Genomic DNA, 26053 nt, shown 5'->3' on the forward strand with positions numbered 1-26053 from the left:
TCTCTGTCTAGGTATATCTCTTCCACTTCTTTATCTCTCTCTCTCTCTCTCTCTCTCTCTCTCTCTCTCTCTCTCTCTCTCTCTCTCTCTCTCTCTATGTGTATCTCTTTTCCTCATCTCTTTCTCACCTCTCGCTCTCTTTCCGCCACTCTCTAGCTATCTCTTTCTTCAGCTCTCCCTCTCTCTCCGGGTACATCTCTCCCTCGCTCTCTGAGGGGAATCAGAGGTTCGTTGTCTGTAATGACTTTTATAACATTACAACATTAATTAAAACATTGCTTTGTGACTGATAAGAAACGTAATGAGAACACTTGGGGCCCAAAGCAAATCTGTCTGTGGTTTGAGTTCTCACTACTGAGACAGCATGGAGCCATTGTCATAGACATACTGTGGCACCCTATTCCCTATGGGCTCTGCTTAAAAGTAGTGCATTGTGTAGGGAATAGAATGCCATTTGGGTCAAAGAGTATCGTCCCATAAAATGTTAATTAACTTGAGTCGATTAAGTGAATTAACATAATGCATTAATCCCCATCACAATCCTGTTTGAGCTAGAGATATGGGCTGCGTCTCAATCGGCCGCATCCGCCCGTCGGCCGTCTGCATTTGCGGTGGAAAGTGGCAGGGCTGCAGTGTTGTTTGTCAGAAGACATCCCGATTAATCTGTCTTTTCACGAAAATGTCTGTAGCGTCCGAACGGGTTGGCCTACAAAATAATATGACCACTCTATGGAAAGATGAGACTCTCACAAACACAATGGTGTTCTCTTGTTTTGGATGTCACTGGACTCGTCCGAAGGTAGCCCAGTACCAGTAAGAAAAAATGAAATTATGGATATACTTTTGTGCAAACAAAAAAAAAAGTGTTAAATATGTGTCAAATGTTTTTTTAATCGATATATACAGTACCAGTCAAAAGTTTGGGCACACCTACTCATTCAAGGGTTTTTCTTTATTTTTACTGTTTTCTACATTGTAGAATAATAGTGAAGACATCAAAACTATGAAATAAAACATATGGAATCATGCAGTGACCAAAAAAGTGTTAAACAAATCAAAAATATGTTTTATATTTGAGATTCTTCAAAGTAGCCAACCTTTGCTTTGATGACAGCTTTGCACACTCTTGACATTCTCTCAACCAGCTTCAATTAACAGGTGTGCCTTGCCTTAATTTGTGGAATTTCTTTCCTTAATGCGTTTGAGCCAATCAGTTGTGTTGTGACAAGGTAGGGGTGGTATACAGAAGATAGCCCTATTTGGTAAAAGACCAAGTCCATATTATGGCAAGAACAGCTCAAATAAGCAAAGAGAAACAACAGTCCATCATTACTTTAAGACATAAAGGTCAGTCAATCCGGAAAATTTCAAGAACTTTGAAAGTTTCTTCAAGTGCAGTCGCAATAACTATCAAGCGCTATGATGAAACTGGCTCTCATGAGGACCGCCACAGGGAAGGAAGACCCAGAGTTACCTCTGCTGCAGAGGATAAGTTCATTAGATTTACCAACCTCAGAAATTGCAGCACAAATAAATGCTTCACGGAACTCAAGTCACAGACACATCTCAACATCAACTGTTCACAGGAGACTGCGTGAATCAGGCCTTCATGGTCGAATTGCTGCAAAGAAACCACTACTAAAGGACACCAATAAGAAGAAGTGACTTGCTTGGGCCAAGAAACACGCGCAATGGACATTAGAGCTGTGGAGATTTTTGGTTCCAACCACGTGTCTTTGTGAGACGCAGAGTAGGTGAACGGATGATCTCCGCATGTGTGGTTCCCACCGTGAATCATGGAGGAGGAGGTGTGATGATGTGGGGATGCTTTGCTGGTGACACTGTCAGTGATCAATTTAGAATTCAAGACACACTTAACCAGCATGGCTACCACAGCATTCTGCAGCGAGACTCCATCCCATCTGGTTTGCGCTTAGTGGGACTATAATTTGTTTTTCAACAGGACAGTGACCCAACACACCTCCAGGCTGTTTAAGGGCTATTTTACCAAGAAGGAGAATGATGGAGTGCTGCATCAGATGACCTGGCCTCCACAATCACCTGACCTCAACCCAATTGAGATGGTTTGGGATGAGTTGGACCGCGGAGTGAAGGAAAAGCAGCTAACAAGTTCTCAGCATATGTGTGAACACCTTCAAGACTGTTGGAAAAGCATTCCTCATGAAACTGGTTGAGAGAATGCCAAGAGTGTGCAAAACTGTCATCAAAGCAAATGGGGGCTACTTTGAAGAATCTCAAATATATTTTAATTTGTTTAACACTTTTTTGGTTAGTACATGATTCCATATGTGTTATTTCATCGTTTCGATGTCTTCACTATTATTCTTAGTAGAACCCACCTCCCAACAGTGTAGACTTTTAGAGGTTTTAAGGTAGCAAGTTATTGCTTAAAGAATGATCAATAGTTAATAGATATGCTCACTTTCAAACTTAATTATTTCACCATTCAAATTTACCTCAAGGATTTTTGGGGGGGGGGGTTGAGAAACTAATACTCTTTCAGGACATGTAGGTGACACAGCTGTGACTATGAATCCCCATGAGTCCCTCCTGGAGAGAGACAGGTGTTTGTTCAGACAAATGTATCTCCTCTTCCTCCTTTCCACCTGTATCTTCCCAGGGTGCACCTCTTTAATTCAGCGTGCCCACTCTCATTTATGCCTAACGAGGAGACTAATGAGTTTACACCTCTAAGACGCCCCCCTCACTCCCACCCTTCCTCTCTCTCCCTTCTTCATTTCACCTCTACTCTGTTACCTTCACGCTTGTTTAAGCTTAAATGGTGGCTGCATCCCCTCAAGTTCCAGGGAGCTGTTGTGTGTGTGTGTGTGTGTGTGTGTGTGTGTGTGTGTGTGTTGCTGTCCCGAAGTAAGATTTAATCTCTCCATTTCACGCACGCACGCACCAACACACGTACGCACGCACCAACACACACACACACACACACGCACCTCTTGTCTCACTTAGTATTCAACAGCAGCCCCTGCCCTCTCCTCTCTGTCATTTAAATTCCAATCTCTTCTCACTGCAAACTCTATCAGACTGTAGCAGGGGGTGGTAAATCTGAGAGCAGCGCTAAGAGAGTTATAGGGAGTTATAGTATAATACACACACACACACACACACACACACACACACACACACACACACATCTCATAGAGAGTCATAGAGAGTTATAGATATGAAGGGAGAAAGTTGCTTACCCTGAAGCCATTCATTTCAGTGAAGTGACAGTTGGTCTCGTCTCTCCCACACAGGGCCAAAGTGTAACAGAGTGATTTCCGACCCTGCCTGTCTATTTTAAAAGTAATTTATACTGAATGACTCTACAGTAAGAGTATAGCTATATTAGCCCTGTGGAAAGTAGAGAGATGGAGAGAGAAAGTGAGAGGACAGATGGGGCGTGACTACTCACTACTCTATCTCTGTCTGTCTTTCTCCTTTCTTCTCTCTTGGCCTATAGTATCTCTGTCTTTCTTTCTTCTCTCTTGGCCTATAGTATCTCTGTCTTTCTTTCTTCTCTCTTGGCCTATAGTATCTCTGTCTTTCTTTCTTCTCTCTTGGCCTATAGTATCTCTGTCTTTCTTTCTTCTCTTTCTATCTTACACCTTCTCAATCACTCTCCATCTCTCTCACAGATTGTATGTTTTAGTGCCAAGCTCTGTCATGTTATGGACTTATTTTGTTTCTTTAAAAGTTAGTATTTCCGTCAACACAGCCGTTTCTGAACCAGCTCTCTATTTAAACCCTGACATCGTGTGTGTGTCTGTGTGTGTGTGTGTGTGTGTGTGTGTGTGTGTGTGTGTGTGTGTGTGTGTGTGTGTGTGTGTGTTCTTTCACTCAGTCAGAACTAGTTCCTATGGGTTTGCACGCACACACACAAACACACATGCACACAGGGTTCCTGCAGAGGAGATCACTCCTGAACTGACCTTCCTCACGGTGTGTGTCCGCACACGCGTTTGTTTGTGCGTGTGTGTGTGTGATGTGATTTCTACAGACATACCTCCGTCTCACCAGAGCAGAGAGACTGCTGCTCCAGTTTCAACTGTTCTACCTGCGACTATGGAACCCTGACCTGTTCACCGGACGTGCTACCTGTCCCAGACCTGCTGTTTTCAACTCTCTAGAGACCGCAGGAGCGGTAGAGATACTCTTAATGATCGGCTATGAAAAGCCAACTGACATTTACTCCTGAGGTGCTGACTTGTTGCACCCTCGACAACTACTGTGATTATTATTATTTGACCATGCTGGTAATTTATGAACATTTGAACATCTTGGCCATGTTCTGTTATAATCTCCACCCGGCACAGCCAGAAGAGGACTGGCTCATAGCCACCCCTCATAGCCTGGTTCCTCTCTAGGTTTCTTCCTAGGTTTTGGCCTTTCTAGGGAGTTTTTCCTAGCCACCGTGCTTCTACACCTGCATTGCTTGCTGTTTGGGGTTTTAGGCTGGGTTTCTGTACAGCACTTTGAGATATCAGCTGATGTAAGAAGGGCTATATAATGTGATTTGATTTGAGAGAGCCGGAGGTATCCCCTTTGATCTCTCTGATGTCTCCACGTAGGCTGTTTGACCCAGCCGCTCTGGTCCTAAATAAGGCTGTGCTTTGGGGATGTGTGTGGACAGTGTGTTTATTCTAACATGGAGGACAGTAACCATCTACCGGATGGCTGGAGTGTAAAACCCAGAAGAGAAAAACTCCTGCCCAGAAGAGAAAGTCTGAGAAGCATTCCATACCTGCACACTAGCTTAGTGCCCATACCATTGTTTGTCGAAATTAGTTTTTTCCTCCCTCCTTCCCTCCTTCCCTCCCTCCCTCTGCCGTAGTCGTTTAACAGTGCTTATGTTGCCTAATAAGGTGAAACTTTCTGTTTGAATTATTACAGACCTTCACCCACACACCAACAGGCAGACTGACACTGAACAGAACGTGTGTGTGTGTGTGTGTGTGTGTGTGTGTGTGTGTGTGTGTGTGTGTGTGTGTGTGTGTGTGTGTGTGTGTGTGTGTGTGTGTGTGTGTGTGTGTGTGTGTGTAAAAGAACAAAAACCACACAAACACACACACTCCATCCTCTCTGTCTTTGTGTGCTGAGGCATCAAAATGGATGCAGCTCAGTGAAGTACAAATGCATTTCCTTTTGACAGACAGACCGACAAGGGACCGATAATAGAAATGGTACCAGGCCCGAAGGCTAGTGTCTCACTAAAGGTTACATAGTGTCACGTATGGATTACTGTACTGAGGCTCCACTGGCACGCTGAGGACGGGCTTTGGTTAAAGATGAGGATGGGAGCAGCGGAGAAATGGACGCTCAATTCTTGTCATTTGCAATCAGAGAAAAACTCTACGAGTCACAGTGGAGAAGGTCTGCGGTATTCCACTGCTAGGAGGGAGAGCGGGAGAGAGCTGAGAGAAGGATGGAGGGAATGGGAAGGAAAAGGGAGAGAGAGGGGGATGGAGTCCAACTCCCAGCTCTGTCGTGTAGAGCATGAAGGGAGCCCGTGTCAGTTTGTACACTCCTCTTTTTCTCCTCTCATCTTCATTTTCCCCTCTTCTGCTTTTCACCTCTCAGGTTTTGAGTGGAAGATAGACGAGACCAGGTACCAGAAGGAGAGAGATACAGAGGTAGATAGAGAACGGGAGAGAGTGTGAGAGAGGGGAGGGTCTTCTGTGGCATAGTGAGTTATGGGTGTTTCTGTGATTGACAGCACTACAGAGGTTGTAATAAAGCTCAGCCCCAGGAAAGTGTGTGTGTGTGTGTGTGTGTGTGTATGTGTGTGTGTGTGTGTGTGTGTATGTGTGTGTGTGTGTGTGTGTGTGTGTGTGTGTGTGTGTGTGTGTGTGTGTGTGTGTGTGTGTGTGTGTGTGTGTGTGTGTGTGTTTTATTTGTCACCTCCAGGCCTCTTGTCTACTTTGACAGGTTTTGACAGATATCTGGTTATTGACCAAATATCGCTCTCTCATATACACACACTCCTACCCAAGATTGTTGTCCATCGGTTTGCCTCGACCGTGACTGTGTGTGCGTGTGGCTTAAACCGTAAGACATTTTGGTATGGCACTGAATATCGGGTCAACGTGCCAATGTGGCCTGGTCCATTTGTACGACAGCGCTACAACCGGTCAATGTGTCTATGTAGCTGTAATGAGCAAGCTACCTAGTGAGCACTAGATGACAAACTGGGGGAATGATAAAGGACTCCTTTTCCCATCACACCTCATGTCACTCCTCTGCTTTTATCAGTGAACCACATCAGAATCATTGAGACTCGTGTAGTTCTCTAGCTGGTTTCGTTGTCAGAGAGCACGATCATTGAGATGAATATTGATGCTGAAAAGAGAGGATATTTTTTTATATATGCCTGAGGAGGAGCTAGAGGCCTGTTTAGAGAATAGACACGTGCGTACACACACACACACACACACACACACACACAGTGCTTTGACTGTTGTTTTTGCACTGATTGCTTTCTCAGTGGCAGAGCAACACAGTAGAGGTGTTGATTGTGTTTTGAGTTGCTCTATTTCTCTTCGTCTCCCCACCTTTTCAAATGTATTTTCTCTCTGTCTGGTCTCCCCACCTTATCAAATGTATTTTCTCTCTGTCTGGTCTCCCCATCTTGTCAAATGTATTTTCTCTGTCTGGTCTCCCCACCTTTTCAAATGTATTTCCTCTGTCTGATCTCCCCACCTTTTCAAATGTATTTTTTCTGTCTGGTCTCCCCACCTTTTCAAGTCTATTTTCTCTGTCTGGTCTCCCTACCTTTTCAAGTCTATTTTCTCTGTCTGGTCTCCCCACCTTTTCAAGTCTATTTTCTCTGTCTGGTCTCCCCACCTTTTCAAGTCTATTTTCTCTGTCTGGTCTCCCCACCTTTTCAAATGCATTTTCTCTGTCTGGTCTCCCCACCTTTTCAAGTCTATTTACTCTGTCTGGTCTCCCCACCTTTTCAAGTCTATTTTCTCTGTCTGGTCTCCCCACCTTTTCAAGTGTATTTTCTCTGTCTGGTCTCCCCACCTTTTCAAATGCATTTTCTCTGTCTGGTCTCCCCACCTTTTCAAGTCTATTTTCTCTGTCTGGTCTCCCCACCTTTTCAAGTCTATTTTCTCTGTCTGGTCTCCGCACCTTTTCAAATGTATTTTCTCTGTCTGGTCTCCCCACCTTTTCAAATGTATTTCCTCTGTCTGGTCTCCCCACCTTTTCAAATGCATTTTCTCTGTCTGGTCTCCCCACCTTTTCAAGTCTATTTTCTCTGTCTGGTCTCCCCACCTTTTCAAGTCTATTTCCTCTGTCTGGTCTCCCCACCTTTTCAAATGTATTTCTTCTGTCTGGTCTCCCCACCTTTTCAAGTGTATTTTCTCTGTCTGGTCTCCCCACCTTTTCAAGTCTATTTTCTCTGTCTGGTCTCCCCACCTTTTCAAGTGTATTTTCTCTGTCTGGTCTCCCCACCTTTTCAAGTCTATTTTCTCTGTCTGGTCTCCCCACCTTTTCAAGTCTATTTTCTCTGTCTGGTCTCCCCACCTTTTCAAGTCTATTTTCTCTGTCTGGTCTCCCCACCTTTTCAAGTCTATTTTCTCTGTCTGGTCTCCCCACCTTTTCAAGTCTATTTTCTCTGTCTGGTCTCCCCACCTTTTCAAGTCTATTTTCTCTGTCTGGTCTCCCCACCTTTTCAAATGTATTTTCTTTGAAACAGTGTTTCAAACAGCTCAGTATGTAGATCAACATTGTGTCTTTGTCTTTAGGCTTTGAAAAGACTTGCCTTTGTTACTGATATTAGGACTCAGGAACTTCAGTACAGCATGTTACTGGCAGTATCAAGCACCGTGTCTGTGAGTCTCTCTGAGTTTGAAGTCGACGTTCTTCCCTCTTCTCTCTTTTGCGCTTTTTCTTTCTCTCCCCCTCTCACACGAATGCACACACACAATTTGAAACCCAGAACTGGTTAGGATAGACAGGAAACAGATAGTGGGTTAGACAAGAACCAGACCTGAATGAATGACAGAGGAGGAAAATACTTTCATATCCATAGATGGACAGCAGACACACATGAACAGGAGAGTATTATATATGTTTCTGGGTGACACACACACACACACACACACACACACACACACACACACACACACACACACACACACACACTCTTCGTATTTGACAGTCTCTAAAGACACAAGCAGACATACCCCCCTCCGCTCCATCACTCTTGTCTTTCTCCGGACAGCAGCAGTGTGTCTTCATTATAAACTCACTGACACACTTTAAACAATCTCTCTCGGAGCATTTTCTCCTTATTTGGCAGCATGAAGAGAGAGATTGGACAGTACCTGCAGACATTTTTATATTTCTTCTATTACCTCAACCTGTTCTGTCTTTGATCTACATATCCTATTTCTGTTATGAGGGATGACAGCCAGGCAGCGCCAAGTCTCGTTTTACTGCAGTGGAATCATTTCAATCGAGTTTCTTTATTTTTATCTGTGGCCGTGGGAGTGTTGTCAGTATCTGAACAGTGGTGTAGGCATGTGACTAATTTGTTCTGTGTTCTTTCTCTGCAGCTTACATGTAATTGTTTCACCATCAGTGACGGGGAGCTACAAGAGATCGGAGTGGGACTCTACCCCAGGTAAGACACACACACACACACACACACACACACACACACACACACACACACACACACACACACACACACACACACACACACACACACACACACACACACACACACACACACACACACACACACACACAGCAACATACAGCAACATACAGTGTTTCCTGACAAAGCCTGGTGTTATAGTTGCATGTAATTACCAGAGAGTAGTGTTTAGTGGTTAGATCCTGACATGTTAGGGCCTATCATTGGCTCTTAATGGGGGGGGTTCCCCTGGCATCACCATTAACCCCTTACACTCGTGGGAATTGGCCTATATGGATCGGGGGCTAAATTAAATGTATTTTAATTCTTGCAGAACACATGAAATGCATATGCCTAACCATGGTAGCAATAAAAGAGAACAGTTTGGAGATCATGGGAAAAGTATTAGACTGAAAGTGAGGACACAACAGTTCACCTGACAAGACTGAATCCAAACATTACACTGTTGATTTTAAGTGCATTTTACATTTACTGTACTTTTCACCCCATTTGTTGATAATGAAATCTGAAGATACTCTGGATACATTCAGGAACAGGATAATAATGTTCTTGGGGTAGGTGCAACATAAGACACAAAAAACCGAGAGGTTTAACTGGTGTTTCCAAGGGGCCACACACTTCTCCAAAGTGTGCCTGTTCCTATGTCATTTCAATGCACTTTTATGACTCAAAGAATAGTCTTCAACTACAAGGTGCTTTTTTGAGCTCTCCTAGCTGTGCCGTGGAGGAACTAGAGCAAGTACACTTGTGGTTGATTAGTTTGGAACACAACCCTTCAATCCCCTGCCTTTACACAATTACGGTTGTTGTTTACGCAATCCAAAAATGGATAAATCGCAATCTGGGTCAGGTGGGCATAATTTAAAAGCTTGTTCAATTACCTCTTCTCTAGGATGAACACATTATACTCAAATCTGTCTCTCCATCATCGGTCTCTCTCTTTCTCTGCCTTTCTCTGTCTGTCACTCTCTTTCGCTCTCTCCATCTCTAGACCGCTCTCTCTCTCTCTCTCTCTCTCTGCTTCTTGACTGATAACTGACCGCTCTTTGAGGCGGTGAGAGAGGGTGAGAGAGCGAGTGAGAGGGATGAATGGTTGTTAAATGATATGTTTATCAGTGTTGACATGTCAGATAATTATGTAGTTCAGATACAGGTGCTAGGAAGGCACATTCTGTCCCACGGGGAGGGAGAGAGGAAGAGGGGGAGAAGGTTGTGAGAGAAAAAAAAGAGAAGTGATAGGTGTGTGTGTGTTATTGTCAGTGAACTAATCCATTGCGGAGGCCTAGTCTAAAAGCCAATTCATGCTTGATTCTAAAATGTGGTCGGAGGCTCCATATAGAGGGTGTGACGCAATTGCGGAGCCTCCAGAGGCATGCAAAGGCCAAATCCAACTCTGTACCACAGCGCCATTCGCCTCCCAAATTTTGTAACAATGCGGGGGGCTCTGTATAGCTCACCATCACTAATGACCTGTGGAGCTTTTCAAAGAAATGTTTTCTTCACCTCAGACAACAAGCAAACAAAGTCTGTTTTTACATCCATTGAGAATGACAATAGTTCCTCAATGTATTTGAAATATCTTTCCAGCTTTCTCCCTTTCAATAACCACTCAGCATGAATGGGAAAAATGTCATGCTCTGATCCAGTGGAAACGTCATTAAATCTGCTTCTTATTAGTGTTTGACTTAGACTTAGAGAATATTTTATGCAAAGCTTCGGGGCCGTACCCAAGTTAATAGTTGATACAATGTTTCAAGTTCGTTGCAGACAGGCCATGTGTTGCCAATGTGATTTATAGGACATTTATTTTGGCTTTATGTAGGCTATTTTTACATAGTTGGCAATGGCAATAGAAGTTACTTTTTAGGTTTGTATCATTTTCATTTGGATAGAATTTTCATTAACTGCATGGCAACGATTTGAAGACATTATTATAAAGGAAATGAAACTGTTTCATGAAAATGTGTGAAAACCATAACTGCACGCAGATTACCAGCAACTTCAGGAGAGTAATGGCAGAATCTGTGAAAGCCAGCAGGAGAGCGGGAGGACAATAGTTGGGTCATGAAGTTTTTTCTTCTTCTGGTTATCTAGATCTCTGGCGCCCTCTTGAGGCATCAAACCGTAAGCTTAAAGCATCAGACAAGCTCAATGAACATACATTATTTTATTACAACACATAGGGTGTGTCTATATATGGAAAGATACATGTTTAAACATTTTCGAGCAATCGATTGGTCGAAAGAACAGACGACTTTCTGTCGACCAAGATTTTTTTTAGTCGGGCACACATGGATGTAGAATATGCTGACTTGGGCGTGGCTTATGTTTGAGTGGAGGAGAGGAGTGGTTTTCTAAAGCAGTTACACACACACACACACACACACACACACACACACACACACACACACACACACACACACACACAGGACAGCGTAGTGGTATTCTGAAGCGTGGTTCAGGCTAATCCCACTGTTCAGGTCTGATGAATATGGGGGATCAGGGCTGTCGCAACGCGTCATGTTATACTGACTACACACACACACACACACACACACACACACACACACACACACTGCGTGCATGCACCACAAACACACACATCACGTACACATACACACAGATCACAGACACACACTGTGTATACACACACACACAGAGGGTTCTGCAGGTAGTCTCTAACCCTGGTTGTATATCTGGCTAAGGCAGCTTGTCAGATGGTCTGAGAGGGTTTAGCACGGCTTAGCCAGGCCTTCCTACACTGCTAACACCGCTGTGTGTGTGTGTGTGTGTGTGTGTGTGTGTGTGTGTGTGTGTGTGTGTGTGTGTGTGTGTGTGTGTGTGTGTGTGTGTGTGTGTGTGTGTGTGTGTGTGTGTGTGTGTGTGTGTGTGTGTGTGTGTGTGTGTGTGTGTGTGTGTGTGTGTGTGTGAGACACATCCATAAAAGATGGGCTTCTACTTGACTATGCCCTGCCTATTGATATTTCTGGGTTGCCTAGCACCGGTTTGCAGAAGAGAGGGGGTTTCTCCTGACAAGTCTCTATTCTCACATTCACTTTCTATTTATTTTAAATTATTTAATATTTAGCTCCTGTTTAATTTAGTATTCCCTGTAATGTGTTGGCATGTTACTGCTCCTTTCTACAATAACTTGGTCATGACTAGCTAATTAATTTGACAGTTTTGTTTAGGTTTCTCTGTGCGTACAGTTGAAGTCAGAAGTTTACACACACCTCAGGCAAATACATTTAAACTCAGTTTTTCACAATTTCTGACATTTAATCCTAGTACAAATTCCCTGTCTTAGGTCAGTTAGGATCACCACTTTATTTTAAGAATGTGAAATGTCAGAATAATAGTAGAGAGAATGATTTATTTCAGCTTTTATTTCAATCACATTCCTAGTCGGTCAGAAGTTTACATACACTCAATTAGCATTTGGTAGCATTGCCTTTAAATTGTTTAAAGTGGGTCAAATGTTTTAGGTAGCCTTCCACAAGCTTCCCACAATAAGTTGGGTGAATTTTGGCCCATTCCCCCTGACAGAGCTGGTGTAACCGAGTCAGGTTTGTAGGCCTCCTTGCTCGCACACGCTTTTCCAGTTCTGCCCCAAATTTTCTATAGGATTGAGGTCAGGGCTTTGTGATGGCCACTCCAATACCTTGACTTTGTTGTCCTTAAGCCATTTTGCCACAACATTGGAAGTATGCTTGGGGTCATTGTCCATTTGGAAGACACATTTGCAAACAAGCTTTAACTTCCTGACTGATGTCTTGAGATGTTGCTTCAATATATCCACATACTTTTCCTCCCTCATGATGACATCTATTTTGTGAAGTGCACCAGCCCTCCTGCAGCAAAGCACCCCCACAACATGATGCTGCCACTCCCGTGCTTCACGGTTGGGAAGGTGTTCTTCGGCTTGCAAGCCTCCCCCTTTTTCCTCCAAACATAACGATGGTCATTATGTCCAAACAGTTCTATTTTTGTTTCATCAGACCAGAGGACATTTCTCCAGAAAGTACGATCTTTGTCCCCATGTGCAGTTGCAAACCGTAGTCTGTCTTTTTTGTGGTGGTTTTTGAGCAGTGGCTTCTTCCTTGTTGAGCGGCCTTTCAGGTTATGTCGATATAGGACTTGTTTTACTGTGGATATAGATACTTTTGTACCTGTTTCCTCCATTATATTCACAAGGTCTTTCGCTGTTGTTCTGGGATTGATTTGCACTTTTCGCACCAAAGTACGTTCATCTCTAGGAGACAGAACACATCTCCTTCCTGAGCGGTATGATGGCTGCTTATATGGTGTTTATATTTGCATACTATTGTTTGATGAACGTGGTACCTTCAGGCGTTTGGAAATTGCTCCCAAGGATGAACCAGACTTGTGGAGGTCTATACATTTTTCTCTGAGGTCTTGACTGATTTCTTTTGGTTTTCCCATGACGTCAAGCAAAGAGACACTGAGTTTGAAGGTAGGCCTTGAAATACATCCACAGGTACACCTCCAATTGACTCAAATGTTTTCAATTAGCCTATCAGAAGCTTCTAAAGCCATGACATCATTTTCTGGAATTTTACAAGCTGTTTAAAGGCACAGTCAATTTAGTGTATGTAAACTTCTGACCCACTGGAATTGTGTGAAATAATATAATGTAAATAATAATAATATGTCTGTAAATAAAATAAGTAGATGTCCTATCAAACTTGCCAAAATTTTAGGGGCGCCATATTCACTTTTGGATAAAATAGTGCCCAAATTAAACGGCTTCGTACTCTGTCCTAGATCATATGATATGCATATTATTATTACTATTGGATAGAAAACACTCTGAAGTTTCTAAAACTGTTTGAATTATATCTGTGAGTAAAACAGAACTCATTTGGCAGGCAAACTTCCAAACAGGAAGTGAAAATTCTGAAATGGGTCTCTGTGAAAGGCATTGCCTATTCAATTGCCTTGTATTTATGGATCTGTATGCACTTCATACGCCTTCCACTAGATGTCAACAGGCAGTAGAACGTGGAATGAAGTGTCTAGCCTTATGTGGGACCGAATGAGAGCCTTTGGAGTGACAGGTCAGCCATATTGGCAGTATTTGGCCACGCACTTGGGTATGTAATTTTCATCCCTAATTACAACATTTTCAGACAAGATAGAACGGCCAAAGGGGGCGGTGTTGCAATCTACTGCAAAGATTGCCTGCAGAGTTCTGTTTTACTATCCAGGTCTGTTCCCAAACAATTTGAACTTCTACTTTTAAAAATCCACCTCTCTAAAAACAAGTCTCTCACCGTTGCCGCCTGCTATAGACCACCCTCTGCCCCCAGCTGTGCTCTGGACACCATATGTGAACTGATTGCCCCCCATCTATCTTCAGAGCTCGTGCTGCTAGGCGACCTAAATTGGAACATGCTTAACACCCCAGCCATCCTACAATCTAAGCTTGATGCCCTCAATCTCACACAAATTATCAATGAACCTACCAGGTACCACCCCAATTCCGTAAACACGGGTACCCTCATAGATATCATCCTAACCAACTTGCCCTCCAAATACACCTCTGCTGTTTTCAACCAAGATCTCAGCGATCACTGCCTCATTGCCTGCATCCGTAATGGGTCAGCGGTCAAACGACCTCCACTCATCACTGTCAAACGCTCCCTGAAACACTTCAGCGAGCAGGCCTTTCTAATCGACCTGGCCGAGGTATCCTGGAAGGATATTGATCTTATCCCGTCAGTAGAGGATGCCTGGATATTTTTTTTTTAAATGCCTTCCTCACCATCTTGAATAAGCATGCCCCATTCAAGAAATTTAGAACCAGGAACAGATATAGCCCTTGGTTCTCTCCTGACCTGACTGCCCTTGACCAGCACAAAAACATCCTGTGGCGTACTGCATTAGCATCGAATAGCCCCCGCGATATGCAACTTTTCAGGGAAGCTAGGAACCAATATACACAGGCAGTTAGAAAAGCCAAGGCTAGCTTTTTCAAGCAGAAATTTGCTTCCTGCAACACAAACTCAAAAAAGTTCTGGGACACTGTAAAGTCCATGGAGAATAAGAACACCTCCTCCCAGCTTCCAACTGCACTGAAGATAGGAAACACTGTCACCACCGACAAATCCACTATAATTGAGAATTTCAATAAGCATTTTTCTACGGCTGGTCATGCTTTCCACCTGGCTACCCCTACCCCGGTCAACAGCACTGCACCCCCCACAGCAACTCGCCCAAGCCTTCCCCATTTCTCTTTCTCCCAAATACAGTCAGCTGATGTTCTGAAAGAGCTGCAAAATCTGGACCCTTACAAATCAGCCGGGCTAGATAATCTGGACCCTTTCTTTCTAAAACTATCTGCTGAAATTGTTGCCACCCCTATTACTAGCCTTTTCAACCTCTCTTTCGTGTCGTCTGAGATTCCCAAAGATTGGAAAGCAGCTGCGGTTGTCCCCCTCTTCAAAGGGGGGGACACTCTTGACCCAAACAGCTACAGACCCATATCTATCCTACCCTGCCTTTCTAAGGTCTTCGAAAGCCAAGTTAACAAACAGATTACCGACCATTTCGAATCCCACCATACCTTCTCCGCTATGCAATCTGGTTTCAGAGCTGGTCATGGGTGCACCTCAGCCACGCTCAAGGTCATAAACGATATCTTAACCGCCATCGATAGGAAACAATACTGTGCAGCCGTATTCATTGACCTGGCCAAGGCTTTTGACTCTGTCAATCACCACATCCTCATCGGCAGACTCGACAGCCTTGGTTTCTCTAATGATTGCCTCGCCTGGTTCACCAACTACTTCTCTGATCGAGTTCAGTGTGTCAAATCGGAGGGTCTGTTGTCCGGGCCTCTGGCAGTCTCTATGGGGGTGCCACAGGGTTCAATTCTTGGACCGACTCTCTTCTTTGTATACATCAATGATGTCGCTCTTGCTGCTGGTGAGTCTCTGATCCACCTCTACGCAGACGACACTATTCTGTATACTTCTGGCCCTTCTTTTGACACTGTGTTAACAACCCTCCAGACGAGCTTCAATGCCATACAACTCTCCTTCCGTGGCCTCCAATTGCTCTTAAATACAAGTAAAACTAAATGCATGCTCTTCAACCGATCGCTGCCTGCACCTGCCCGCCTGTCCAACATCACTACTCTAGACGGCTTTGACTTAGAATATGTGGACAACTACAAATACCTAGGTGTCTGGTTAGACTGTAAACTCTCCTTCCAGACTCACATCAAACATCTCCAATCCAAAGTTAAATCTAGAATTGGCTTCCTATTCCGCAACAAAGCATCCTTCACTCATGCTGCCAAACATACCCTTGTAAAACTGACCATCCTACCAATCCTCGACTTCGGTGATGTCATTTACAAAATAGCCTCCAATACCCTACTCAATAAATTGGATGCAGTCTATCACAGTGCCATCCGTTTTGTCACCAAAGCCCCTTACACTACCCACCACTGCGACCTGTACACTCTCGTTGGCTGGCCCTCGCTTCATACTCGTCGCCAAACCCACTGGCTCCAGGTCATCTACAAGACCCTGCTAGGTAAAGTCCCCCCTTATCTCAGCTCGCTGGTCACCATAGCAGCACCTACCTGTAGCACGCGCTCCAGCAGGTATATCTCTCTGGTCACCCCCAAAACCAATTCTTCCTTTGGCCGCCTCTCCTTCCAGTTCTCTGCTGCCAATGACTGGAACGAACTACAAAAATCTCTGAAATTGGAAACACTTATCTCCCTCACTAGCTTTAAGCACCAGCTGTCAGAGCAGCTCATAGATTACTGCACCTGTACATAGCCCATCTATAATTTAGCCCAAACAACTACCTCTTTACCTACTGTATTCATTTATTTATTTTTGCTCCTTTGCACCCCATTATTTCTATCTCTACTTTGCACTTTCTTCCACTGCAAACCAACCATTCCAGTGTTTTTTTTACTTGCTATATTGTATTTACTTCGCCACCATGGCCTTTTTATATTTTTATTTATTTTTATATATATTTTGTTTGCCTTCACCTCCCTTATCTCACCTCACTTGCTCACATTGTATATAGACTTATTTTTTCACTGTATTATTGACTGTATGTTTGTTCTACTCCATGTGTAACTATGTGTTGTTGTATGTATCGAACTGCTTTGCTTTATCTTGGCCAGGTCGCAATTGTAAATGAGAACGTGTTCTCAATTTGCCTACCTGGTTAAATAAAGGTGAAATAAATAAATAAATAAATAAATGTCATATCTTTGTCTGCAAATCGTTAGATAGACACGAAGAAATGCTCCGTCTGGGACGTTATTGGATATATATGAGAAAAACCTGAAGACTGATTCTCAACTGAGTTTGACCAGTTTATTCGACGTTTATTATCACATTTAGAAGTTTTCGATCAATGCGTCAAATCTTCATGGACACGTGAGCTACACATGCTAGCCAAAGTTGCTAATTCGACAGAAGAAATGGACATTCTAAAACAAAACAACGATTTATTGTGGAACTAGGATTCCTGGCACTGCATTCTGATGAAAGTTCATCAAAGGTAAGGGAATATTTATGATGTTATTTCATATTTTTGTTGACTCTGTTGACTCCAACATGGCGGAGAATGGCTGAGCGCTGTCTCAGATTATTGCATGCTGTGCTTTTTACTAATACTATTTTTTTAAATCTAACACAGTGGTTGCATTTAAGAACCAGTGTATCTTTAATTATATGTACAACATGTATTTTTCATCAAAGTTTATGATTAGTTTTTCTGTTAGATTACGTGGCTCTCTCTAAAATTTCTCCGTATATTTTGGAGCCATTTCTGACCATGGCGCCAATGTAAAACCACGATTTGTAGCTATAAATATGCACATTTTCGAACAAAACATAAATGTATTGTATAACATGATGTCATAAGACTGTCATCTGATGAAGTTGTTCAAAGGTTAGTGATTAATTTTATCTCTATTTGTGGGTTTTGTGAAAGCTATCTTTGCGGTGAAAAAATGGCGTTGTGTTTTGGGCTATTGTGGTGAGCTAACATAAATATATGTTGTGTTTTCGCTGTAAAACATTTTAAAAATCGGACATGTTGGCTGGATTCACAAGATGTTTATCTTTCATTTGCTGTATTGGACTTGTGATTTCATGTATTTATATTATATGATATTCCCTGTTGCGCTAGGCTAGGCTATTCTTGTCAGCGTTTCTGATGAGAATGATCCCGGATTCGGGATGGCTATTGAGTAGAAGTTGGGCACAGTCAATTTAGTGTATGTAAACTTCTGACCCACTGGAATTGTGATACAGTCAATTATAAGTGAAATAATATGTCTGTAAATAAAATAAGTAGATGTCCTAACAAACTTGCCAAAATGTTAGTTTATTAACAAGAAATTTGTGGAGTGGTTGAAAAACGAGTTTTAATGACTCCAACCTAAGGTGTATGTAAACTTTCGACTTCAACTGTATGTGTGTGTGTCTCAGAGGTGTCGTGTCCGTAGGTGGCACAGGGGCATGTGCACCCTCAGATTTGTCCTGTTTAAAAATATAGTGCATTCGGAAAGTATTCAGACCCCTTGACTTTTTCCACATGTTGTTACGTTACAGCCTTATTCTAAAATGTATTTTTTTTTTAAGAATTCTCAGCGATCTATACACAATACCCATAATGACAAAGCAAAAACAGGTTTTTAGAAATGTTAAAATTCAATGTGTTAAAATTCAAAAAACAGAAATTCATTATTACATAAGTATTCAGACCCTTTGCTTTGGGACTCGAAATTGAGCTCAGGTGCATCCTGTTTCCATTTATCACCCTTGAGATGTTTTTACAACTTGTTGGAGGCCACCTGTGGTAAATTCAATTGATTGGACATGATTTGGAAAGACACACACCTATTTATATAAGGTCCCACAGTTGACAGTGCATGTCAGAGCAGAGGTCGAAGGAATTGTCCGTAGAGCTCCGAGACAGTATTGTGTTGAGGCACAGATCTAGGGAAGGGTACCAAAAAATGTCTGCAACATTGCAGGTCCCTAAGAACACAGTGGCCTCCATCATTCTTAAATGGAAGAAGTTTGGAACCACCAAGACTCTTCCTAGAGCTGGCTGCCCGGCCAAACTGAGCAATCGGGGTAGAAGGACCTTGGTCAGGGAGGTGACCAAGAAGCCGATGGTCACTCTTACAGAGCTCTAGAGTTCCTCTGTGGAGATGGGATAACTTTCCAGAAGGACAACCATCTCTGCAGCACTCCACCAATCAGGCCTTTATGGTAGAGTGGCCAGACGGAAGCCACTCCTCAGTAAAAAGGCACTTGTCAGCCCGCTTGGAGTTTGCCTAAAGGCACTGAAAGACTCTCAGACCATGAGAAACAACATTCTTTGGTCTGATGAAACCAAGACAACTCTTTGGCCTGAATGCCAAGCGTCACATCTGGAGGAAACCAGGCTCCATCCCTACGGTGAAGCATGGTGGTGGCAGCATCATGCTATGGGGATGTTTTTCAGGAGGTAGGGACTGGGAGTAGTCAGGATCGAGGCAAAGATGAACAGAGCAAAGTACAGAGAGATCCATCATGAAAACCTGCTCCAGAGTGCTCAGGACCTCAGACTAGGGCGAATGTTTAACTTCCAACAGGACAATGACCCTAAGCACACAGCCAAGACTACGCAGCAGTGGCTTCGGGAGAAGTCTCTGAATGTCCTTGATTGGCCCAGCCAGAGCCCGGACTTGAACCCGTTCGAACATCTCTGGAGAGACCTGAAAATAGCTGTGCATTAACTTTCCCCCTCCAACCTGACTGAGCTTGAGAGGATCTGCAGAGAAGAACATTAGTACTGAGTAAAGGGTCTGAATACTTTTGTAAATGTAATACTTCAGTTTGACATTTTTTATAAAGTAGCAACAATTTCTAAAAAACTGTTTTTGCTTTGTCATTATGGGGTAGTGTGTGTAGATTGGTGAGGAAAACATATATTTTTTAGAATAAGGCTGTAACGTAACAAAATTGTGGGAAAAGTGAAGAGGTCTGAATACTTTACGAAGGCACGGTATATTTTTCTCTGTAATATTACTTGCCACCAAGTAATTTCATGAAGTTGGCTTTAGCTAGCCCAGCTAGGTTTCCAATCTCCCAACCTCATAACTTGCTACCAAGAAGCCATTTTCGGGCTATCAATTCAGTTATTTATACAAGCTGGCTACTACTCTATCTTAGCTGGCATGCCTGTTGGTAGACTTTAGAAAAGCAAGCATTTACTGATTATACTGAATAAAATTCACATTCCTTTAAAACTTTTATCCAGATTTGACCAGAGATGCATATTTAGTTTATTTAAAAAAGAACAACCAGTCAGGAAGATGCAGGCAGTTCAAAAGGTAGATAGATATGGAGAAAAATAAACAGATTTTTTACATAGAATTAAGCATAACAGTTATGGCTCTAGATTGCAGGACAAATGTGTTTCAGGGGTTTGAAACATGCAAAATTCTCCCTCCGGACCACCCCTCAGCCATCCACATGTACTTTGTGCCCTGTCAGATTTTTGGGGTGCCCTGGTGTGTTTTGTGTGTGCTTATGAGGTCTGATAAAGTTAGCAAACCAAAGAAGTATTGAATTAGTCTTGATCTTGAGAAGGTTGGCACACCAGATCTATTGTTTCTACAGCACTGCGTTGCATCAGATAATCAGAAGTAGGCTGTACTATGCAGTCATTATTAGCATGTTTGATCAAGTTTAGCTAATTAATCCAGTCAATATGCTAATGAAGAATATCCATTTGAAAAGAAGTTGCGCTGTTAGATTTTTCATTGATATTCATCACATGCCTTTACATAGAACAATGCCACGGGCTTACTGATCAAGACACACACACACACACACACACACACACACACACACACACACACACACACACACACACACACACACACACACACACACTGAATATGATAAAAGATAAGGAGCGCTTCATAGAAAGCAGAATAATAAACTGCTGCAGTCAAGCGATAGCTGACACCACACACTGTCTAATTATCTGTGTCAAGTGCTGTTGACAATAAATGTATTCTCATTTAAAGCTAGAATCCTTAATTGAAACAATAACAAAGCGACCTCCCTGCCCCTATTTTGCTATAAAAAAAAAAAAACTAAGGGATGGGGCTGGAGAAATGTAACCACTCTCAAATTCATTGACGGCTCTATGGATGCGAGGACTGACCATCCATGATATCAAATGTATTAGGGATGTAACGATTCACCGATACACATCGGTCCACTGTGCAAATGTTTAAGGTATGAGTACATATGAGCCCAAACCGATCTAAATTAAGCATGCATTGATCAGAAAACCAATTAAAACATTCCAAATCGCAGGTTCACTAATGTTTTTTACTCCTATTGTTTTATTCAGAAAATACTTCTTATCTGTTGTGACTGAATCCTCCCCTTCAGTTCAGTAGCCTATTGAATTTATATGCATGTAACTGCATATGACTTGCATATGCATATGACAGTGGAACAGGTTGAGAGCTTCAAGTTCCTTGGTGTCTACATCACCAACAAACTATCATGGTCCAAACACACTAAGATAGTTGTGAAGAAGGCACGACAAAGCCTATTCCCCCTCAGTAGACTGAAAAGATCTGGCATGGGTCCTCAGATCCTCAAAGGTTCTTGCAGCTGCACCATCCTAACTGGTTGCATCACTGCCTGGTATGGCAACTGATCGGCCTCCGACCGCAAGGCAATACAGAGGGTAGTGCGTACGGCCCAGTATATCACTGGGGCCAAGCTTCCTGCCACCCAGGATCTCTATATCAGGCGGTGTCAGAGGAAGGCCCTAAAAATTGTCAAAGACTCCAGCCACCCTAGCCATAGACTTTTCTCTCTGCTACCACATGGCAAGTGGTACCGGAGCGCCAAGTCAAGGTCCAAAAGGCTTCTTAACAGCTTCTACCCCCAAGCCATAAGACTCCTGAACAGCTAATCAAAGGGCTACCCAGACCCCTTTGTTACCCTGCTGCTACTCTCTGTTTATAATCTATGCGTAGTCACTTTAACTCTACCTACATGCACATATTACCTCAATTACCTCAACTAACCGGTGCCCCCGCACATTGACTCTGTACCGGTACACCCTGTATATAGCCTCTCTTGTTATTTTACTGCTGCTGTTTAATTATTTGTTACTTTTATATTTATATTTTATATTTTTTGCTTATCTATTTTTTACTTAACACTTATTTTTTCTTAACTTCTTAAAGCATTGTTGGTTAAGGGGTTGTTGGTTAAAGTAAGTATTTCACTGTAAAGTATTTGGCGCATGTGACAAATAAAAATGTATTTGATATTTCCGATATATTTATTTTATATACAGTTGAAGTCGGAAGTTAGGTTGGAGTTATTAAAACTCGTTTTTCAACCACTCCACAAATTTCTTGTTAACAAACTTTAGTTTTGGCAAGTCGGTTAGGACAATTTTTTTAATTTTTCCAACAATTGTTTACAGACAGATTATTTCACTTATAATTCACTGTATCACAATTTCAGTGGGTCAGAAGTTTACATACACTAAGTTGACTGTGCCTTTAAACAGCTTGGAAAATTCCAGATAATGATGTCATGGCTTTAGAAGCTTCTGATAGGCTAATTGACATCATTTGAGTCAATTGGAGGTGTACCTGTGGATGTATTTCAAGGACTACCTTTAAACTCAGTACCTCTTTTCTTGATATCATGGAAAAATCTAAAATAAATCAGCCAAGACCTCAGAAAAAGAATTGTAGACCTCCACAAGTCTGGTTCATCCTAAACACCATGGGACCATGCAGCCGCCATACCGCTCAGGAAGGAGAGGCGTTCTGTCTCCTAGAGATGAACGTACTTTGGTGCGAAAAGTGCAAATCAATCCCAAAACAACAGCAAAGGACCTTGTGAAGATGCTGGAGGAAACAGGTACAAAAGTATCTATATCCACAGTAAAACGAGTCCTATATTGACATAACCTGAAAGGCCGCTCAGCAAGGAAGAGGCCACTGCTCCAAAACCGCCATAAAAAAGCCAGACTACGGTTTGCAACTGCACATGGGGACAAAGATCGTACTTTTTGGAGAAATGTCCTCTGGTCTGATGAAACAAAAATAGAATTGTTTGGCCATAATGACCATCATTATGTTTGGAGGAAAAAGGAGGAGGCTTGCAAGCCGAAGAACACCTTCCAAACCGTGAAGCACGGGAGTGGCAGCATCATGTTGTGGGGGTGCTTTGCTGCAGGAGAGACTGGTGCACTTCACAAAATAGATGTCATCATGAGAGAGGAAAATTATGTGGATATATTGAAGCAACATCTCAAGACATCAGTCGGGAAGTTAAAGCTTGGTTGCAAATGTGTCTTCCAAATGGACAATGACCCCAAGCATACTTCCAATGTTGTGGCAAAATGGCTTAAGGACAACAAAGTCAAGGTATTGGAGTGGCCATCACAAAGCCCTGACCTCAATCCTATAGAAAATTTGGGGCAGAACTGAAAAAGCGTGTGCGAGCAAGGCCTACAAACCTGACTCAGTTACACCAGCTCTGTCAGGAGGAATGGGCTAAAATTCACCCAACTTATTGTGGGAAGCACATTTGACCCAAGTTAAAAAAATTAAAGGCAATGCTACCAAGTACTAATTGAGTGTATGTAAACTTCTGACCTACTGGGAATGTGATGAAAGAAATAAAAGCTGAAAAAAATCATTCTCTCTACTATTATTCTGACATTTCACATTCTTAAAAAAAAGTGGTGATCCTAACTGACCTAAGACAGGGAATTTTTACTACTATTAAATGTCAGGAATTGTGAAAAACTGAGTTTAAATGTATTTGGCTAAGGTGTAAGTAAACTTCTGACTTCAACTGTATATACATTTGCAAACATTTCTAAAACCCTGTTTTTGCTTTGTCATTATGGGGTATTGTGTGTAGATTGATGTGGGGGAAAAAATGATTAAACCCATTTTAGAATAAGGTTGTAATGTAACAAAATGTGGAAAAAGTCAAGGGGTCTGAAAACTGTATAAGTCACTGTATAAGTCACTGATGCCCAAAGTGCGGGAAGCACAGCTGTGTGCGCAAACAAGAGGCCAGTTCTGATAGGCTATTCGTAAATATTGCACCTTCAGCATTCAGATGCTTGTAAAATGGCATTCCCAATGTCAAATCATAGGCTTTAGTTGTTGAGTGACAATGTAATTTGCTGGGTCATTGTTCCCAAATGCGCTGTAGAAAATGGTGTTTTACCCAGTAGCGGTTCGTGGGTAAAATAACAGGAGAAGCCAAGCCCCCGCCCCAAAAAAGCCATATTACAACCTATGTGTTGTGATAATTGCGTTGTTTGCTCTATAAATCAAATCAAATCAAGTTTATTTTATATAGCCCTTCGTACATCAGCTAATATCTCGAAGTGCTGTACAGAAACCCAGCCTAAAACCCCAAACAGCAAGCAATGCAGGTGTAGAAGCACGATTAGTTCATATGCCTTTGTTAGGCCTAAAGGCCGAGACAGTAAGATAGTGGTAGAATAAATTGAACCACACCTTTTTATTTTATCACAAAACCAGATAGCAACCTCTCTCTGGTGAAGTCAACAAAGCATATTGCATGTACAGTAACAGCCAGTCGCATGACCTGCAGCATGGTCTAGCAAGTTAATGTTTCCGACATTTTTGGACCCCTAAACAACTATTGATTTAGAACCACAGAGAATTAACGCAAGTCGCAAAGAAAACAGGAGCTGCCTCCACTATTCCAGCACCATTTCAGCTTTAACATTTCAACATCATCAAATCACCTATGCTTAGTCTAATAGAGTGACAACTAAAAGATACCAAAAAACTTTAGTCCAATCAACGTAAGCCAAATATGATGTGGCTGTCCATGGTTCTGATTTGTGTGCGCATTTCGTGCAAGTAGAAAAACATTTCCTCCTCTCTTTCATGTTGATGACACACTCTGACATACAGTACACGCTTTTAGTTTTTGTTGTCCTAGGCTACCTGGCTAAAATTCTTGCTCGCTAGCCTAACTAGCAACGTTAGTTAGTTAACATTAGCCTTCTACATCTAGCTACATATTGAACTTCCATCCACAGGCCAGGGGCACAACAATGTATGAATTAATAGTTGGATCAGAATCGCCGTTATAATCATTGGCCAGTACGGAGAATTAAGTAAAACCATGAGTCCAAATCCCTATCTCCATCCATTGCCAATTTAGGAAAGGGGCTATTTTAGCTAGCTGGCTAGCTAGTCACCAGAGGACAACACAGCGAGATGCAACAATTCAAGTTTTTCTGTCAGTGACGTATGCTGTCAATGGGATTTGATAGGAGTGACCCCAAATCCAAACTGGCTTCCCTAATCTGGTAAGAGGGGTGATAGATGCTCAGTCTGCCCAATGGCTCAGCTCAGGTGCCTACACAGACCATTGACACACATACGCACACACACTAACAGAGGGCCACTCAGATTAGAGAAGTAATGTCAGACATGTCTAGCTCAGAGGCCCAGCTCCTGATCTCCCTTCAGCAGCGTTCATTTAAAATGGCAAATGAATGTGTTCATTCAACTACAACACAACAGTTAATCAAACTGAATCGCATCAATTCGTTGCTCTAATCAAACCCGAATCACACCGAATCATTTCAAACTGAAACGTATCGTTCCTGTATCGGAGGGCATGCATTGTAGATGCGTAACAAATCGTTCATGAAAGGAGAGATGTACTTCCCTAAAATGTTTTGAGGCTGTATAGTGTTTGTTTACATTTACATTGTTTACAAACAATGCGGGGTCAAACAAGCTTACGTTTGGGGTTCTGATGGGGTACGACAGTTGGACTCCGCTCATGAGGCATTTATAAGTTATATTCTGCAAGAATACATTTGTAAATATTATTAATTTATACATCCGGAAATGGATGTAGCGACTAAGGATTCTAGCTTCAAGATGGAGGGTCCATAAGTATCTAAAAGGACCAAGTACCCTGTTTTGTCAAATGATCTAGCTTTAAATAAAGAAAGTCCATGTTTTGATTATAATATACTGAAGGGATGGTGTAAATGATTAGGTTCGCCGTTAGAAATGGTTAGCAGAAACATTAGAAGCACAGCGGGAGAGCCTCTACACTATGTGTAATGATCCCAGGAGGAAGTTGGAGTTAGTACCACTGATCATATCAACACAGGTATATAAACACATCCCATTTCATTTCCCACAGTCCTGGTTGGTTGGTAATGGATGTTTAGGAGAGGTGTTATGATACACACACACCCTATCATTAAGTGTGTGTGTGGGTGTGTGTGTGTGTAGATTCACAA

At 42.4% G+C, this 26053-nt stretch overlaps 1 protein-coding gene across 1 annotated transcript in view; it reads left to right on the forward strand.

Moving 5' to 3' along the window:
* smyd3 (SET and MYND domain containing 3) overlaps positions 1-26053 on the forward strand; it is a 180733-nt gene that overhangs the window by 104102 nt on the left and 50578 nt on the right. Inside the window, exon 6 of the mRNA XM_038967765.1 lies at positions 8583-8650. Coding sequence (XP_038823693.1) covers positions 8583-8650 — 68 coding nt within the window. The remainder of the gene's footprint in view (positions 1-8582; positions 8651-26053) is intronic.

This window comes from Salvelinus namaycush, chromosome 28, assembly GCF_016432855.1.
Source record: "Salvelinus namaycush isolate Seneca chromosome 28, SaNama_1.0, whole genome shotgun sequence".
Classification (NCBI taxonomy): domain Eukaryota; kingdom Metazoa; phylum Chordata; class Actinopteri; order Salmoniformes; family Salmonidae; genus Salvelinus; species Salvelinus namaycush.